We start from the raw sequence: 20,454 nt of genomic DNA, 5'->3' as shown, positions 1-20,454 counted from the left end.
GAAATCTTGGAGGGGACGACCTTTTGTTCCAGCCCCTGCCCAAGCCATAGTGACCACGGATGTCTCCCCGCTAGGGTGGGGGGGCATTGTTCGGGAAGGACAGTCCCAGGCATGTGGTCCCCGATCGAGACCAGTTTGCATATAAACGTTCTGGAGATGAGGAGATGAGGGCGGTCCTTTTAGCATTGCAGGCCCTTCATGCCTTTCTACCTCTGGGAACCATTGCAATCCAGTCAGACAATATGTCGGTGGGGTGAGGGACCAGATCTTACCCCCTTTGTCGTGAGGCCATGAGAGTTTGGGAATGGGCGATCTCCACTGATCGTTTTCTGGTAGCAACGCATATTCCAGGGTGGTCCAGCATTCTCGTGGACAAACTAAGCCACACTATTCTGATGCCTTACGAGTGGTCTCTGAATCCTTCAGTAGCAGAGCAGATCTTTCTAGAGTGGGGTCGGCCTTGCTGTGATCTCTTCGCATCTCCTCCAAATGCGAAGTGCAGTGAGTTCTTTGCTCTGAACCCCCCACCGGGGGAGTCCCTCAGAGACACTCTAGTCCATGTTTGGCCTCCCGGTCTTCTTTATGCTTATCCTCCTGTACCCCTTATTCTGAAGTTCCTACAGAAAGCTTTCGAATGGGGAGCAAAGTGATCCTCATTGCCCCGTTTTGGCCTCGCCAGGTATGGTTTCCCTTCCTTTGGTCTCATCTTCTAGCTCCTCCTTGGATCTTGAATTCCATTCAGGATCTCATTTCGCACCCCTCGAGGGTCCCTCATCCGAATCTGGACATTCTGAAGCTCTCAGCTTGGCTGCTCCAGTTCCCTTAATTGCTAGGGCTCCGGGATTGTCTTCTTCGGTCAAGTCTATTCTGGTGGCAGCTCATAAGTCGTCCATCAGAAAGATTTATCGCAGTAAATGGAAGTGTTTTTCCTTTTTGGCTTCTCAAAGGAGTTTAGATCCTTTCACATCTCCCATTCCAGCTATTCTTGATTTTTTGGCAAAGATTTTTCAACAAGGGGCTAGCTCGTCTACAGTCAAGGTTCAACTAGGCGCCATTTCTCATTTTCACGTGGGTGAGAACTCTGGTTCTTTAGCCTCTAACAGATTGTGCAAAACCTTTATAAAAGGTACCTTCCTCTTACATCCCCCGATCAAAGATCCTATTCCCCCACGGAACCTTACTGTGGTACTTCAAGCATTGGTTGCTCCTCCATTTAAACCTGCAGCAACCACAGATCTTAAGTTTTTGTCTTGGAAGACATCCTTTCTAGTGGCTATCACCTCTGCTAGGAGGGTTTCAGAAATTCAGGCATTGTCTGTCAAGGTTCTATACATGATTTTCCACAAGGACAGGGTTTCTCTTCGCACCAGTCCTTCTTTTCTCCCAAAAGTAGCATCGGAGGTTAATATCAATCAAACTATCAATTTACCTGTTGTCTTTCCAAATTTTACAAACAAAATTGAATACAAGTTGCATTTGTTGGATGTTCATAGACAGTTATGGTTCTATTTGCACAGGACCAAAACTTTTCGTAAATCTGACCAGTTGTTTTTGTCCTTTTCTAAACCTTTTTTGGGTAAACCTATTTCCAAGGTGACCATTGCCAGGTGGCTCTCCCAATGTATCCTTCAGATCTACAAGGATAAAGGTTTGTCTCCTCCAAGTCAGGTTAAAGCTCACTCGGCTGGATCCATGGCTACTTTTGCGGCCTTTTGGTAGAGAGTATCCTTAGACGACATATGTTCTGTGGCTACTTGGTCCTCATCTCATACCTTTATTTCTTACTATAAATTGGATTTGATTTCTCGAAGGAGAGCATCCTTTGTTTCTGCGGTGGTCCGGAATATCCTTCCATGAGGGCCACCCAGGTGTTTAGTTGCTGGGGACTCTGTCCCACAGGTTGAAGATCAAATGAAGTAAACTACTTCAGATAAAGAAGTTATGTACCCACCATAACGTTCTATCTGAGTAGTTCTGCTTCATTTGTCTTCAACCGTCCCTCCTTCCCTCCCCCTGGCCTTACCATACGGACAGCATTCATAGCTGTTTTTTTTGTGTGTAAGGTATTTAGGGATCAGGTTGTTCAGTGTAGTATGCAGCAAACTCGATCTGAGGGTTGGAAGGTGGTGTATTATGGGTAAGGGGAGGAGCTTGGAGCAAATGCTTGTGAAGTTGCCAGCTCAGATTCGCTACGGATCCACAGGTTGAAGACAAATGAAGTAGAACTGCTCAGATGGAACATTATGGTGAGTACATAACTTCTTTTTTTTGTCTTTAGTAAAACAAGTGAATAACCTTTCACTCTTTGTACATTTGAAAGATTTACTTAAATGTCTTTTCCAATGGTTATGAGCAAACTGATCGAATTGTGATTTTTGCTTAAATGTAGTGCCTTGAAAGAGCTATGAAGTTTGCCTTTGAGGAGTTTCATCTCTGGTATCAGTTTGCATTGTCCCTGATGGCAGCAGGGAAGGTAAGTGCGGAAGCCTAATTCATACTAACATTTAACAATATTTGTTTTGTCTTCATTTTTCACAGATAAGCTCTTTTAAATTATTGCTTCTGGTTAGATATGCATTTGTGAAGGTGTGCACATATTCTTCTGTAAAAATGTTGACATTTTTATTTTTCTGTGTCGGTATTCCTGTTTAATATTACTTGTCATGTTTTCATTTTTTTTTATACTTTTGAAGTTACTGTAAATGTCAACATGTTACCATTTTATCTTAAAACACCTTTTTCAGCGGTGTTAAAATGTTGCATCTCTTGTTTTATGCATCATTTTATGCATAAGAAAAGAAACATTCTGTCTCAAAGCATCCCCTTCATTTTGGAAATTCCGTATATCCCCTTTTGTGGCATAGACTCCCTCTCCACGTCAAGCGGAGTACATTAGTAACCCTTTTTAAGCGCAGCCTGGATAACTGGATGGGGAACAGAAAATACACCCCTGGGATTCCACCCATGTCCGTGCTGGACAATGGCATCAGGTGCTGACTTGTTGGAACATGGGCTAAATTCTAAGCTAGGCTTGTAAGGGCCTATACATGGAAATAAAGCTTTGTATTCTGGACAGAGTTAAAACAGATACTTAGTAATAATACAACTGTCTATCGGAGGTAAGCCAAAAAATTAAAAGTCATAAGCCATATATTTCAGTAATGTGTCAGCATATTGAGAAAATATCCAGTTATTTTGTCAGGCTTTTTGGACTGCTAAAGTTATTTAAATGAATTGGGTTTACACAGTGCTTGCTTGTGTTAAAAAGTCTCCTCTGGTGTGTATTGGCTGTAGGTAGGAAAATTGTTGCAAGAAAGTGATTAAAAGAAACTCATCCTACAGTTGCAAAATATATTCATTGGATGAATTCAGTATTTGATGAATAAATTGATACAGTAAGATTTGGATCTAATTCACAAACCTTTAAAACTAAATTCTGGCCAAAAATATCTACATTGTTAGATGAATATATGACTCATGCTTCTTGACCTTAAAAACAGAATAAGTTTGATACTAACATTACAGATTTTGTGTAATTTACTATGTAAAGATGGAATGAAGAATACATGAAGAGAAAAATGTAAGTAGTTCATATAGTTTTTGTAACTAAGTCAAGCTATGGAAAGAATTATTATGGAAATGATCGATAATGACAAAGTCAGGTAATTGTTACTCAACCTGTAGGCTATTTTGAGAAGGTCACCAGAGCAATGGACAAGGGCAGAATGTTTCACACTGCGTATCTTGACCTGGCCAAAGCATTTGACACAGTAGCCCATTCTGGCATTGTTGACAGACTCAAGAGGTTTGGTAAAAACCATGGTGTCGCCCAGTGGATAACCAGCTGGCTCACAGACAAGGCCCAGGAAGTCAGAATTGGGGAACTCGCCTCTACAAAGGGGGCAGTCACTAGTAGAGTCCTTCATGGATTGGTCCTGGGGCTGCTTCTTTCGGTCATCCACTTCTCTGAAATCAACACCAGTGTCAGGAGCCTTTGAACAAATTTTTACAGATGATTGCAAATTAGGAGCAGTCGTAGAATTCTCCACTAATGTTCTCCAAGAAGGGCTGACACAGACAAATAACTGGTGTCAGAGCCATGGACTAAAACTAAATGCCAAGAAATTCATAATAGTATCCTTCGGGAAGTCTGGTCCCGCAGTAACTACCATTTGACAATACACCCTTAAGAGTTGACCCAGTAGTCAGAGACTTGGGACACATGTAGACAGTAATCTAGCTTTTGACCATTGTGTGTCTATGGTAGTGAGGAAATTATTCTATGTTGTGCAACTTATAAACAAAGATATAGCATCTAGGTCCAAGGGAGGTCATTGTTGCACCTGTAATTCAGCATTCATCAAACCTATTACAGAGTACAAAGTCCCCATTGATATGTACCTAGCTAGGCACAGTCAACAACTGGGACATCCACAGTGGTTCCTCACTAAGAGAATATAGGGCTTAAGTAACATATTCTGTGCAGATGACCTCAAAACCCTATCCATGTTTTCTGTCTCCTACATGCTGTTGAGGGGAGGTCTGTACCTGGCTTACAAGGCACCTTCGGACCCCATTCTGAGAGACCTCTTGCATATCTGCAAAACAGACTGCGCCAAAATTACCCATGCCACCATTTCATGTGAAGTAGAGTTCCTTCCTAACCCAGTTCAAGTGAAACTTGGACATCTGGATGGAGAAAAGGAAATCATCCCTGATTTGGCACCTGTGTCTCTAATGGAGACAAGCACCCTGTAAATGGTCAGCTCCCAAGCCCCTACTTGTAAATGTTTCATCTTCTAAGCCCCTGCTTACACTACCAAAGGTACCATAACGCTTGTCAGAGATTCTGGATGCATGGCTAATCTTAAAACAAAACAAAAAAAAAAAAACAGTTATGTTAGCCTAGCACACACCTATGAACCTAAAAATGTAATTGAGATCCATCAGTCCAGCCACCCACAACCCCTTTTCTCTTTTTTAACACACAGGCAATCTACAGCCAATGTTCATACTGAATGTGGCTTTTATTTTTATTTTTGATTATATTTACTGAAACGGCAACTGACCAGCTTCAGAAAGTCTTTACTCTGACTGCTGATTGTTGATTTCCCCTCCTTGGAATTAGTCAGTCAAGGTGAAGCTTTATTCAGTACTTTCTTGCCATCTCTGGGGCTTCACAGGAGCAGCAGCTGGCTAAGAGCTTCACTTCTGACAAATGAGCCCCCATTGGGGAACCCCTGTACAAAGAATTTATTGCCCTTATTTTAAGAAAATAATGTATATTTTATTTTAGAACTAAAAGTAGTAATTCACCTTTAAGAAACACTGCATTTTTTAAATTAATATGTGAAGTTTCCTGTCAAGGACTGCTATTTTAAGGTACTATTGTTTTTATATTAATAGGGGCTGTTTTTTGAGCTAGTATGTACTGCTTCCATAAAGTTTTTTTTTTTGAATATGGTTTTAAGTGCAGCTTGATTCCTTCTCTAGGTCCAACTTAAGCTTTTGGTAAGTCTCCTGGACTCCTCTTTCACCTCCCAAATGTAGTTAGCTAAGGTAATCTACCCGTGTAGCTAAGACTGCTGCTACAGTGATCAGTATAGTGAACACGGTACAGTTGTGTAAGTTGAACTTTACTGTAAGAATAGATGTTTGTTTGACCGGTGCTGCAGTAACTGCTCCCTCCCTTGCTTTTTGATGTGTGTTTTTGTGCCAGGGTGTGGACATTTATTTTTTGGTGTTCCTAACATTATCTTTTTATGGCTCAGCCTCCCTCTCTCTCTTAGCTTAGTCTGAGGTGCTTGACAGTTTGTGTGCATAGAAGGTGCCTTGAAGCTTTGGAAGCTAGACGGCTGTGTAGCTAAGGCTACTTGTAGCATTGATCATTTGAACATCTTTTATGGTAATCTCAATTTACACATCTGTACTTTCTTTTTTTCTGATTTCTCTCTCTTCTCCTTCCTCTTAAAATAATGAAAGCATATCAACATATTCCTGAGTCAGTGCAACTTACAACTATTCCATTGTTCTGACTTTTTACTTCTACTATTTAATATGTGATGTAACCTAAAACCATGTTTTTCTTTTTCTATGCTCTTTTTGTATGTAAGCTGTTTCTCTTCCATACCCAGGCCAGGTCGGAAATGGGTCCATTTGGGATGCGTGCTGTATCCTGATTAACAAATATAAGTAAATTTATTTATTTTTTGTTATTTATTTTACATTTGTTTACCAGGAAAGTCCAACACAACACATCCTTTTTCAGCAGAGGCCTGGGGAGAAAAGCTCCACATTGATGCATACAGAAATACAAAATATATGTAGACTATGTAGGGAACAGAAGTTAAACACTATCTAGATACAGTTTGGACAAGCAGTTATGCATACAGACTAGTTACAGAATATCACAGTTTATGTAATACGCAGTAATTCTTAACCTGATCGATAGAATCCGACGATTAACAATAAGTAGAGATACATTGTATCATTAAACCATAGAGAGACCAATATGACACACAAGTTCTGAACACAGTTTACTAAGAAATTGAATTGTCGAGTCTTAATATGCCATCAGCTCTACAGAGTTATAGTACTATGGAGTGGTAGTTTGCAGAGAGACATAGTCAACAGAAAAGACAGAGGGGATGGATTTGTCAGTAAGTGAAACAAAGTAGTGTCATAGTCGAGGGATAGGTTAGTCTGGTGCAGAGCAAGGACACAGCCATTTATTGATTAAGTGGCTTTCTAGTATTTTTTAAACTGGGCTAGTGATGTAACCACTGTAATGTTTTCTGGTAGTGCATTCCAGATTTTACCTATGTAAATTGAGAAGAGGGAATCTCCAGCTTGGTTTTTGGTTATATTGATTTTTATGTGATGTTTGTTAGTGGACCATAGGGTTCTGTTAGTGGCATATGTTTGAAGAAATACTTGTAGGGCAGGTGTTTTCTCAGGTTCATAGCATATTTTGTGGGTCATGGTTAACTGGATGTAGTGAAGGAGATGGGGAGCCCTAGCCATTTGAGTTGCTTGAGTGCTGTACAATGGTGAGCTCTAGCTGGTAGGTTTGTAGCATATTTGGCAGTTTTGTTATAACAAGATTCAAGTTTTGCTAGCTCAGATTTTTTTTTAGATTTGTGAGTGGAGCTGCCTACAGCAGTGTGGAGATTAAGTGCGATTAGGCAATGGTAGTTTTAGTATTTTTAGTGAAGTAGTGTTTGATTTGATATTGTTAATCCTCGTTCATTCCTTACGCATGGGTATTGGTTCCGACCTCGGAACCGAGCCGGCCATTTTTCAAGCTCGCGTCAGCTTCAAACTCTTGAGCTAAATTCTTACCCACAATCCCCCTCTCCCTGTTACCTCAGATTTTGTTTGCCGCATTGCCATTTGGTCGTGTCAAGCTGCTTCTCTTGAGCTAAGTACAGTTTTTTGTTGTTTAATAGTCAATTCATATTACTTTTCTGTCAGAAAAGTTTCTATTTCGTTGTCTCTTACGCTATCGCATCTAGCGACCATATTTTCTTCAGGTTTTTCTTCTCTTTTCTCTACCTTTTTACCGCAAAGTATTCTCCCCTTACCATCATTGGTAATCCTTCCCTTTTTCTCATACCTTCGGGTATTCTTTTGTACCATTGCTGGTACCTTTTTCTGTTATTTATTTTTGCTATCATGGCAGATGAGAAAGGTAGTCTGGGGTTTAAACGGTGTTCTGATTGTGGACACAAACTATCTACTTCTGATGCACACTCTTTGTGCGTTTATTGTTTGGGGGCGTCCCACTTGTGTGTTGACCCGCCCTGTACTATCTGTGAAAACTTTTCAAATAGAACTTTGTTGGAAAGGAAAAACAAGCTGTTGCTAAAGGGCCTTCTTAATTCTCCCTTTTCAGAGGCTATTTCTGGGTAGGAGGCCTCAACCCCTCCTAGAGCCCATAAGAAAATCATGGATGTCCCTACCAAGGCTAAATCTTTGCCTTCGTCCCCGGCTGGGGACTCCCGCCAACCAAAACCTAAAAAGGCTAAAGATTTGGCTCCGGAGCTCACTCAGTCAGCCCCAGTGCTTTCGGTGCCTAGACCTTTGGCACCGAGGCCTTCGGCTCCATTAGTGATCTCGGCTCCGTCTTCTCCTGCAGCCTTCACTATATCGGCACCGAGGGGCTCCTCAGTTCAGAATATTACCACTGCATCGGCACTGACCATTCAGTTGGCGCAGACCTTGACCACGTCAGCTTCTGCATCGTACTCGGAACCAACGCCTTTATTGTTGACTCCAGTTTTGTCGGTTCAAGCTTTGGCTCCGACATCCACTTCAGCACCGATCCCTGCGTTGGTGCAGACCATGACCTCGGCACCGATGACTTTTTCGGTGCAGACACCCATAGTCCAGTCTCTCTCAGCACTGTTGTTCTCGGTGCAGACTGGTGAGATGGGCACCGAGTTTGCCTCTTCTGTGTGTACAGGCCTGTTTCTTCCTCAGTCTCCGTGAAGTCCACTAGAAGCCTTTCCGAACACGATGTGTTACGTCTTGTGGATCAGGTGCTCTTGGCCAGAGGTATCCCACCCCTCAGGAACTATCCTTTCTTGGCAGGTGATCACCCATCTCCAAAGACCCCTTCTTATTCTCCTCCTTCATTGCTTTTGAAGTCCATGGATATAGCACAGTCTTCCCCTTCTGTGGTTCCCTTTATGGATCTCACTAAGGAACCGCAGTTGCCTTCGTGGCAGGAAAGTTTTGCTACGACCCAGGATGTCAGTTGTGACATGCATAGTTTGCTGCTCCACAGCCGTCCAGGGACTCTGAGTTGGCAGGCTGAGCCACTTAGAGGAGGGGTGACCCCTGTCCTAGACATTCACTCCTCTTCAGGTGGACCAGCCTTTCAACTGATGGAGAAGGCTTTCGCTGCTGCTGGCTATACTGGACTGTCTATCCCTCCACCCTCCTCTGGTACACTGGTTTCACAAGTCGCACTGAGCGGACACCGGGTGCAGGGGCCTTAGGAAACCCCCTTTCCGCTGTCTTCCCCAGCTTCTGCTGAGGAAGTCCACTGGAAAAGTTTGTGTAAGAGGAAGCACATGGACTCCACAGGTGTCCCTCACTGAAGACACAGATTTTGATGAGGGGGAAGGATCCCCTTGGTCACCCTCTGAGGTATCCTTTGGTGATATCCTCAAAATCCTGAAACAGAGAGGTGACTGGCAGTCCTCTAATCCAACCGCTGAGGAATCTATGTTCTTGCAGGCCTTTCGCACCCGGCCCCCTACCTCTTGGGTTACTCCATCTGCCGATGAACTTATCCGGCTTATCATGCAGAGTGCTTGGAAGGCTCGTGACACCGTCAAAGCTATTCCCTGGAGGACAGATAAGATTTTGTCCCCTCCTACTATGGATCCCTATTGGTCAAAAGGTGTTTCTGTGGATGCTTTAGTGGTGGCGGCCGCAACAAAAAAGGATCTGGCAGAAGAAGAAAGCCAGACTCTCCATCTGCCTAACAGAGTCCCGGGCCCTGGACAGGCTAGGGAAGCGCACCTTTGCATCAGTGACCTTTACTATCAGGTCCCTGAATTATATGGCACACTTTACCAGGCTTCAAAGGGATCTGATTTCTGAGCTCTGTGAAACCTTGGCTGGTGCTATGTCTGATGAGGTCTGTGACAAAGTGGCCTCTCAACTGGCCACCATTGAGTCAATATCTAACTCTATGTGACTGATTTCTCATGCATCAGAAGGAGCAGCTAGAGCAGCGGGTTCAGCTGCGGTCTTGAGACTGGATGCGCTTGTGCAATTTTGTGGAACCCTTTAAGGTTTCCTTTCTTAACGCTCCCATTGAGGGCTCCTCGTTGTTTGGACCCAAAGTTAAAAGCACACTGGCTAGATGTGAACAGACGGTAAGACACTTTCTGCCGTAGGTGTCTGTTATTCTTCCCCTCAACGTGCTTTCTCCCGAAACCAAAAGGGTGGGAAGATATGGTTCAAGAAATCTTAGGGTTCTTTCCGTAGCACGCAGGTCGAGTTCTCCCCTAGAGGCAGAGGGGGAAACTCACAGGGAAGATGCTCCTTTTGGGGCAGAGGGGGTCCGCATAACCAGGGTTCCAGGGATTCTTTCCCTGGCCAATCCTACCAGCGCTCCTGAAAAGCGGCCCAACTCCTTTCCTCTGGAGGTGGTTGGGGGACGTTTCCCCTTGTACCCTTCTGCCTGGCTAACCATCACCACCAATTCTTGGGTACAAAGGATTATAACCAGAGGTTATCATATTTCCTTCAATCTTTGTCCTGTCCCTTCAAAAAACCTTCCCGACGTTCCACCCAGTCAAAGGGAAGAAGCAGCACTAGAGATAGAAAAGCTGCTAAGAAAGAGAGTCATCCAAATAGTCCCTCCAGACCAGATAGGATCCGGATTCTACTCAAGACTATTTTTGGTGCCAAAGAAAACCGGAGACTGGAGACCAATTTTGGATCTCAGTGTATTGAACAAGTTTGTGAGAATACAAAAATTCCGGATGGTCACAATACAGTCTATCCTCCCGCTTTTGGAAAAAGATGATTGGATGTGCTCGATAGATCTTCAAGATGCGTACTACCACATAAAACTGGACAGGTCATCACGAAGATTTCTGCGCTTCCGTGCGGGAGCCAGTCACTACCATTTCAGAGTACTGCCCTTCGGACTCTCTACAGCCCCCAGAGTGTTCACAAAGTGCATGGCAGTTGTCACAGCTCACTTGCGACTTCAAGGATTCCAGGTGTTTCCATACCTAGATGACTGGTTCATTTCCGTCCCTACCAGACGTCTACTGGAAGAAGCCCTGGCATACTCTCTCCTCGCTGCACAAAGGCTAGGCATAACCATAAACTGGCAAAAATCCAATCTCACCCCATCTCAGTCGACAGAATTCATAGGGGTTATCTTGGACACAAAGAACTGCAGAGCTGCTATTCCAGAGCATAGAATTTTAAGGATAAAGCAACAACTGATTCCAATCCTTTAAGGGAGAAATCCATGGCTCATTCGGTTCTACAGCTGTTGGGTTCCATGGCAGCCTCCATCACCATTGTCCCCCTGGCCAGGTTTCACATGAGGCTTCTACAATGGCTACTGCTTACCCAATGGTATCCCTTTCAGCATCTTCTTTCAGCCACGATTCGAGTAACCCACAGGTGCAAACAGGATTTAAATTGGTGGATGACACACAATCTGTCACAATGGTCTCGCCCTTCTCCCCCCAGCAACCCAAGGCCACAGTGACCATGGAAGCCTCCCTGATGGTGTGTGGGGGGGCTATGTCAGGGACAGACAGTCCAAGGCGCTTGGTCCGAACTGGAGGCCCATCTGCATATAAATGTTCTAGAGCTGAGGGCAGTGCTTCTGGCGTTGCAAGCATTCCATCCCCTGCTGCCGTCTGGGACAATTGTGATTAAATCAGACAACATTGTGGTGGTCTGGTACATAAGCAAGGTGGAACCAAATCTTACCCCCTTTGTCGAGAGGCCATGAGGATATGGCAATTGGCGATGGCTACCAACTGTTTTCTTCTAGCAACGCACATTCCCGGGAGTTCCAATGTGATAGCAGACAGACTCAGCAGGTGCATTCTTCAACCTCACGAGTGGTCCCTAAATCCCTTGATAGTGGCAGAGATCTTCCACCGCTGGGGCTGTCCTTGCTGCGACTTCTTTGTATCCCCGACCAACTACAAATGCAGCAATTTCTTCGCCCTGATTCCCCCTCTGGGACAGTCACCCAGGGAGGCTCTAGTCTACGATTGGCCCTCTGGTCTTCTTTACGCATTCCCACCCTTTCCCCTCATTCCCCAGTTTCTGAAGAAAGCCCGTCGATTGAAGAGCAAGGTGATCCTCTTAGCACCATATTGGCCTCGACAGATTTGGTTCCCCTTCTTTTGGCCTCACCTACTAGATCAACCATGGATTCTCCATCCAACCCTGGAGTTGATCTCACATCCACAGAACCTGATTCATCCCAACTTGAACAGCCTGAAGCTCATGGCTTGGCTACTCCAATTCCCTTGATTGCCAGGCAGAATGATCTTTCTTTACCAGTACGTGACATTCTCATTGCATCTCTTAAGTCTTCCACTAGAATTACTTATCTGAGCAAGTGGAAAAGCTTTACCTGTTGGCTGAAAGATAAACAAGTAGATCCCTTCTCAGCACCATTGTCGATAATACTAGACTATCTGGCCGACCTTTTCCAATCAGGTCTATCGGCCTCTACCATTATAGTTCATTTGGCTGCAATTTCTAATTTTCATGAGGGTGTCCAAGATTCCTCTCTTATGTCTCATAAATTGTGCAAGACCTTCATAAAAGGTGTGAATGATCTGAAGCCACCTTTTAGAGAACCTATTCAACCATGGGATTTATCATTAGTTATACAAGCTCTGACAATGCCACCTTTCGAACCAGCCTCTTCTTGCGACCTCAAGCATTTGTCATGGAAAACTTTGTTTTTGGTCGCCATTACTTCTGCCAGATGTATTTCTGAGCTTCAAGCTGTATGCATCAAGAGTCCATACTTGATTTTTCATAGAGATGGAGTGTCTGAGAACTAATCCATCATTTCTGCCAAAAGTAATCTCTGAAATGTCCATTGATCAAACCATTGAATTGCCAGTTTTCTTTCCCAATCATTCAAACAGAGGAGGGTATTGTCTACATACCCTAGATATCCACAGGCAAGTCCGTTTTTACTTAAACAGGACTAGGTCCTTTTGTAAATCAGACCAGTTATTTTTGGCTTTTTCTGGACCTAGATTAGGATCTGCTGTTGCTAAGGTCACATTAGCTAGATGGTTGAAGGACTGTGTGACCTTCATTTATACACAATGCAGTATCTCGTTGCCTACTACCATGAAAGCTCATTCAACAAGGTCGGTGGCAGCTTCTGCTGCCTTCCATGCCAGAGCTTCTTTACATAACATCTGCGCAGCTGCAACTTGGGCTATGCCTCATACCTTCATCAATCATTACAAATTGGATTTGGCCTCGAGGGGAAGAGCATCTTTCGGTTCTATGGTGCTCAGGAATGTCCTTCCATGAGAGCCTCCCAGGAATAGAGGTAGCTGGGGACTCTGTTTTCATATGTAAGGAATGAACGAGGATTAACAATATCAGATAAAGAAGTTATGTCTTACCCTAACGTTCCATCTGTATTGTTGATTCTCGTTCAGTCATTACGACCCTCCCTCCTTCCCCCTCCTGTGGTTTCTAGTGGATCTCACCATCTGGTTCTCTTAGGTTATTTTACCAGAGGTAACCTCTACCTTCATTGACTTGCAAACTCAATCTGAGGTAACAGGGAGAGGGGGATTGTGGGTAAGAGTTTAGCTCGAGAGTTTGAAGCTGACGCGAGCTTGGAAAATGGCCGGCTTGGTTCCGAGGTTGGAACCAAAACCCATGCGTAATAACTGAACGAGGATCAACAATGCAGATGGAATGTTATGGTAAGACATAACTTCTTTTTCCTAAACAATGTTCCAAGTTTTTGTGTACCTTTTTTACTGTCTGGGAAATATGAAGATCAAATTATAAGCTGCAATCAATTTTGACTCCTAAACGTTTGGTGTGTGGTGATGGGGAGATGATGGTGTTTAGTGATACAATGTTGAAAGTTTTAGTGGGTGGGGCTGATTTAGTGGGTTGGAAAATAGTAAGTTTGTTTTTTGGGGTGGTTTAAAATCGAGAGTTTGCAAGCCAGGTCTCAACTCCTAGAAAAGATTGTTGTATTAGGTTTTGAAGTTCTTGAATAGAGGAAGCAGCACATATCACTGTTGAAACATCTGCATATTGGATGACAGAGGCCTTTGGAGTTGAGTTGTGGAGGTTATTTGTAAATATTGAAAACAGTAGTGGGCCTAAGATTGAGCCTTGAGGGGCACCTATAGTCACTGATAGAAGGGGTGATAGTCTGTTGCCAAGAAACTGCTTGCTGGTGTCCAGTTAGGTAATCCTGTAACCATGCAAGGATAGAGTGGCAGAAATTTAGTTCAGAGAGAATATTTAGCAGTTTACTATGAGAAACCATATCAAAGGCTTTTGATAGGTCCAGGAAAATAGAGGATACATAATAACTGTTGTTCCTGTGATAGTTGACAGTATTGGTAAATGACATTAGAGTGGTTGATGTGCTATGGTATGATCAAAAGCTGTGCTGAGTGTTTGTTAGATCTTTGTTAGTATGTAGGCAATTAGTAATTTGCATGTGAATGACCCTCTCCAATTTTTTAGACTGTGGTGATAATATTGCGATTGGGTGGTAGTTGGAAAGATCTGATGATGCCACCTTTATGTAGGGGTGTTACGTAAGAGGTTTTCCAAATGGGAGGGACTTGTTGTTCTGCTATGGATCTATTGATAAGAATTGATATAGGATAGGCTATACCGTCTGCTGTTAGTTTGAGAAAATTGGCAGGTAAGTTGTCTGCAGCTGAAGTGGTGGGTTTTAGTTTTTTAAGTAGATTTTTGATCATCTCTGTAGCTGCAGGTTGCAGAGACAAGGTGGTTTTAGTATTGGAGGGAGGCAGTGTTGGTTCTGATAGGAGAGGGGTTTGATTGTTAGAGCTAAGATAGTTTCAGGAAGGTATTTACTAAACTAAGTAGCAATGTTGTCTGAGTTATTAGTAGTGGTAGGAGGGGGTGTACTGACTTTGCTTGGAAGAAGTATATTGTTTATAGCTGTCCAGAATTTCTGTGGGTTATACTGGTGTTTTAACTGGATTTCTACCTAGTAATTTATTTTGTTTTGCTTTATTTCTAAGTTCCCGGTAGGTTTGTAGAGTGGATTGGGACTTTTTGTTCCAGGTTGCTCAAGCCCTGTCTCTAGATTTAAGTAGTGATTGCCCCATGGCTAACAAAAGAAACACACAGTTTGATTTCACAAGTAGTTTTTGGCTAGGGGCTTGAGAGTTTAATATAGACAGGAAGGTAGAGTTGACGTAATCAATTGCTTCCTGTAGGGGTAGACGTTTCAGTGATATCCAGTTAGTGTTTAAGTATATCTGTAAGGTAGTTGGGGTTCAGGTGATTTTTTTTTTTATCAGTTTAAGTGTAGTTTTTTTTTTTTTTTTAAATGGATTAGCTCGTTTCATAAGTAAATAGGTTGGGAAGTGATCACTAACTGTGTCCGGTAGACAGCCAGAGTAAGAGTAGAGGGCTGGCCTATTTGTTAATATTCAGTCTAGAGAGTAGTGTTTATTGGATGGCTTATTAATCCTAGTGGGTGACTGGATGCGTTATGTGAAGCCATGCAGGTTGATGCAATTTTTGGAGTTTGTGGAGTTGCAGTCTGCATTGAAGTAGCCCATAATAATTGTTTCCTGAGGTAATGTTTTACTGTTCCAGTGTAGTGTATTTTCTAATTTTGGATATTATCTCCTGGTGGCATATAGATATCTATTATGTATATATGTTTCTTGGGATTAATGTTTAGTTTAGCAAATACTTCAAAATTGTTAACGTTTAGTGATTTTTTTTATCTAAAGTTTCTATGGAGAGGTGGCTTTTAAAGTGTTGGGCCACACCACCTCCTTTTTTACTAGTTCTATCTGTATGTATGACATTATATCCTGTTGGTAATATTTCATTGCTGGGGGTGGTAGGTCTTAATCAAGTTTCGGTGAGAAGCACAATATTCGGGGAATATAGGGAGAAGTTAGCAGGCAGCTCATTACGTTTGTTGTCGATGCTTCTTATATTAATATTTACTAGTAGAATATTAGATTTGTCCCTAAGAGGAAAGATTTTAAATGGAGTAGATTGAGTTTGTATGCCATTTTGTGACGTTGAGTTATACAGTTTGTAGGATGGGCCAGAGTTTGGGTGTATGTCACCACTGAGAGTTATCTTGGATGCTAAGTTGACTAGAGATTTCAAGAATCTGACTGTGTTTCAGATTTCTAAGAGATGCTAGGTATATTTGAGTGAGGGGCAAGGGAAAACCGCACATGGTGTAGATCTGTGATGTTGAAAATGAAGCTACTTATGGGGATGTTAACTGCCTTGGGTGTTAGAAGGTAGCTATTCGAGTAGGATTGGGAACAGAAAGGATTTTATTATGTTGGAATGGTAAGAGATGCTATAAGCTGCTAATGTTAAAAGTAGCAGAGTGGTTGTCAGTAAGTATAGCTGGTTTATGAACTTGATTGAAGGTTGGATGCTTTTAGCCTTTTTTGTTATCGTCATTGGAGGATTTTTGTTGTTAGGCGTTTGTTAAGTTAGGTATGTATCTGTTTGTAACAGTAATTGAATTGGAAGCGGTGTGGAAAAAGAATTTTGAGTTGGTTTATTAAGTGGAGTGTTTTTATTGGACGAACTGTCAAGAGGGTGTGGCTAGTGTATACATTTAAGGAAAGTGGGGGTGGGTGGGAATGAAGGTAAAGTAGGGGAGCAGAGTGAGCCCGAGTGCAGCGGGCTTACACCCTGTTTGAGGATTAGAAGGTTTCTCTTAAGAAAAAACAATCAGAGTACACCACGGGTAGATGTTGTATGCTGCTTACTAGTCTGCAATGGTGGCTTTTATTCTTGTTTCACATTTGTATTCCCCTTTACTCTTTGTTGCACACAATGTAACAAAAGATAAAAGTAGCTTGAGACTTTGCACTTTCGTTTGGTGTTTAATTAGTGACGAATAATTATTGAGGGGTAGGAACTGAAGGCTATGACTCTATTGAGAGAGGGGCTCAGTACCTGTAAGGATTGTAGGTTATTACTCTATTGAGAGGGACTCAATACCTTGCCATAACAAAACAGATAAATTAAGCAAAATGTATCACCAGTGAAATGGATGGATGAAAAGGGTGGGGGTGGGAGCTAAGAGGAAGAAGGGTTGCAGCTGTCATTCCTGTGGTATGCGCTGTAGCTGATTGTAACAGATTTTAACAAGGCATAACAGTAGTCACAAAAGCAGGCACCTACACTGCTCGTAAGTGGCAACAGCAGTGTTCCCGGAGTTAAGGCTGGGGTGGAGTCTTTATTTATTGATGATTATTGGTTAGAGTTTCCTTTACTTATATCTGGAGTGAGAGGAGTACTTCCTCGCACAAGTAAAGGGGAGGGGGGTGAACCCAGGTGACCAGTGGTACTAAATGTTGCAAAGAATACAAAAGGAAGAAATGTAAGACTAAAATGAATAAATAAATGCATAAACAAATTAAACTGATCATTTGTACTGTATTTCTATAAAGGGGGAGCAAGTTAAACCTTTTTAGACTCTAGAAGCCTCATTGCTATTGTCAAGGGTTTTCTGGTATATAAGCATAAGATTAGTAATGATCAGTAAGAGTATCCTGTTGCCCATTTAGGAATTCAAGTAGTTATAGGATAACTGTTGCATCCAATGCCTATAACTTCTGATGCGACTCATAATGTAATATTTGGCAAAGCTTTTCCTATTTTAATGCACTTAGAAAACTATGGGAGGAATGTAAATCCATACACATAGTGTGGCAGGCCGACACATTTATCAAGAAAGAGGTAGAGAAGCAGCTTTACTGCACCTATTAATGAAGAATGTATGAGGGCTGCAAGACAGTGACACTCGTTTAGAGGTCCATTGTCAAAAACCAGGAGAAAGGAGTTGGCATAGGATCTAAGCTGCAAACCGAGCTAAGCTTTGGTTGTGGTTACAGTGAAAAAAGAATCTTGACTGTACCTGTTTTCCAAGGATAGAACATCAGAAGAGGAAAACTTTAAAAGGATCCTGTCTTTTGCCAGAAACAGAAAATTGTCAGAAATGTCATTCTAGAAACTGAAGGTGTCCTGATGGGAAAGAGAAAGATAATCTATCACACTAATTTACTCAAGCTATGTAAAGAGTTCAAAAGGTCTGTGTTTGGATTACAGGCTGAATTTCATACATGGGAGGCCAGAGAATTTCTAACTAAAGTACAACTAGATGAATCTTTGTCAGAATACATATGCAGGAAGTGAAGTATGAAAATTACTCTTAAGAAATAAAGTTTTGTTTTAGAGATGCCCTGGAGAAAATAATCCAGTAGAACATAACATAGAAACAGCACTTGGGATAAAGTTTGCAGCGAGACCCTGCAGAGTAGCAGAGTCATAAAAACAATAGTAAGCAAAGAAGTTCAAAAGGTGCTAAATCTAAGAATAAAAGAAAAGTCACAAAATGAATGGTGCAACCCTTTGGGTAGTGGTTCCTAAACCCAATGGAAGTATTTAGTTCTGTAATGACTAGGAAGGCGAGTAGCATTTCAAAATTTGTTAGCTGTCTTGTGCTCACAATTGATGAGTTGATTATAGCCCCTAAGAAAAGCCAACTACTTTACAATACTGGACTTCATGAAAAGATGCTGGCAGATACTACTCTTTCCAAAGAAAAAAAATGTACACAGAGTTGCCATTTGGCCTGTGTGGAGCTCCTGCTGCTTTTCAGAAGTTGATGGATAAAATACTGAAGCCTTACTTGCTTTATGTTGATACATATCTGGATGATATGGTCATTCAATTAGAAGACCGGTCTGATAGTAAATGCTGAATATTAAACTGGGTATTGTGGCAGCATTGGTACATTATATAGTAACAAAGGTGGTAAGACCAGAAGAAGTAAAAACAGAGGCTGTAATGGCCTGCAGTCTCCACTATGGACTAGCTGGGTACTACATAATGTTTCTGCTTACTTTTGTGACTGCTGCCTGTCCTTTGACAGATGTCACAGAAGAGAAGCCCCTCATTCAAGTTGCAGTTTTCTTTTTTTTAAGTTTATTCATCACACCTTAATGCAAGTGAACTCATGCTGCACAAGTTAATGTTAAAATGTCAAAAATCTTTTCCATTGTGCTGTTCATGCAATATTTACATTTTCCTCATGACTTCAGTATTGGTCGTTGTCGGGTCTTCATATTTTCAAAACCTACCAATCCTTCCACTTCGAACATGTTCTTAACCACTGTTTTGATCCCAAATATACCATTTATTTGTATGCACTGTACGTTCTCCCTCCTTTTTTAGATCTCATTTCTTTACATTCTTTTACATTGCTCAGTACATCCCATAAAAGTAGTCTTTCATGTTTGTTTCTTATTAATGAGATATTTGCATCCATGTCTCAAAAACACAAAATAAACTGGTTATGATCATAGATCCCAGGCATAATCCTCTACATTGAAAACCTGTTATTCCCTCCCCAAACTCTTCTCAGTTTGAATATCTTCCTTTTAGGGAGAACTGAAAGCTTGTGTCAAAGTAAACCTCCCTCCTTGCCAATAATCTGTCACTACCACAAATCTACCATTACACACACTTTTTTCTTTATCACTGTTGGAGTCCCTCTCCTACTAGTATAATTACCCACCATTTCTTTTTCTCTGATGTTGCACTGAGTATCCTCATTGAAACCCTGACATGCATCTATTGCATCATTGCCCTTTACACTCTAGATAACTAAATGTACATCATTACCCTTCATATTTCACCTGTTCTAGTGAAACCATTTGCATGTCAATATTGACAGTGCAGCCATTCTAACACGGTGATGTTACTGTCACTAATAGTGCCTAATATTTCTTTTGCATCTAATATTCCATCTGGCAACTTTTGTATAAACATGCTTTCAGTTGGCAGGTACATTTTCCATATATATTGATAATTTCTCACTCCGTTTAAAACTCGTTACCTTTTTTAAATATTGCAATTCAAAGCACACTCCTTTTCCGTTTCTGACGCACACATTTCATAGAATTACAAGAAAAAAAATCAAGCTCAGAAGTAAAGCTCCAATTCAGTGGCAAGTTCATACATGCTTTACCTTCTGAAAGCTGAGGTTATTCATGATACAGCACATGATTTTTCTCTGTGGTTATTCTAAAGATAACTTATCTCTATTACTTTCTGATCTCTTTCCCTTCGCAGCATGCAAAACTGCTTGCTTGCATACATTTAGTAAAATCCATATAGTAAAATCCATATATACTTTTGCTAGTTATGTAAAAAAAAAACCTGACCAACTGTTAAGCAGTTAAATTAGATCAGTATTTATTTCATGCTTTCTCATAGCAGCATTTGCATTTAGAAATTAATAATTTCATTATTTTTGCAATTCCCTGTACTTCCTATGATCTTTCCCTTTTTTTCTTTTAAATTCATTTTTCTTCATCAATAAACTTTGCCATTTCTCTTTTGAACTTAAAATGTTCTCGTCTCCCAAGGAGCCACTGAAAATGTCACTTGGGACATATTGTCTAGTCATTTTCTGATTGATGTCTGCCATACCTGGTCACAGATGTCCTTTATGATGACCATCACAATTTCTTAACTTGTTCTTATTTTTAAGCTATTTATCTTAAAAAAAAAAAAACAGACTCCTCTGTTAAACCTACATGTAGTAATCTATATTCCATCTGTATTTACATCAACAGTTGCTAATACTTTGATGCTTTTTATCTGAGTTATTCAGTTCAGTATAACTGACCCTTGTCT

The 20,454-nt window shown here is 41.6% G+C and overlaps 1 protein-coding gene across 1 annotated transcript in view; it reads left to right on the top strand.

Moving 5' to 3' along the window:
- The window catches only part of TTC7B (tetratricopeptide repeat domain 7B), a gene marked incomplete in the record, with an annotated part of 1,939,345 nt that overhangs the window by 1,061,281 nt on the left and 857,610 nt on the right, over positions 1 to 20,454 (top strand). Inside the window, 1 exon segment of the mRNA XM_044074706.1 lies at positions 2,390 to 2,473. Within this exon segment, the coding sequence (XP_043930641.1) occupies positions 2,390 to 2,473 (84 nt within the window).

The sequence above is a fragment of the Protopterus annectens genome, chromosome 6.part0 (assembly GCF_019279795.1).
Source record: "Protopterus annectens isolate FY-2018-M chromosome 6.part0, PAN1.0, whole genome shotgun sequence".
In the NCBI taxonomy this organism is placed as follows: domain Eukaryota; kingdom Metazoa; phylum Chordata; order Ceratodontiformes; family Protopteridae; genus Protopterus; species Protopterus annectens.
The sequence above is the reverse complement of the archived record's forward strand: the minus strand, read 5'-3'. Positions and strand labels throughout refer to the sequence as shown.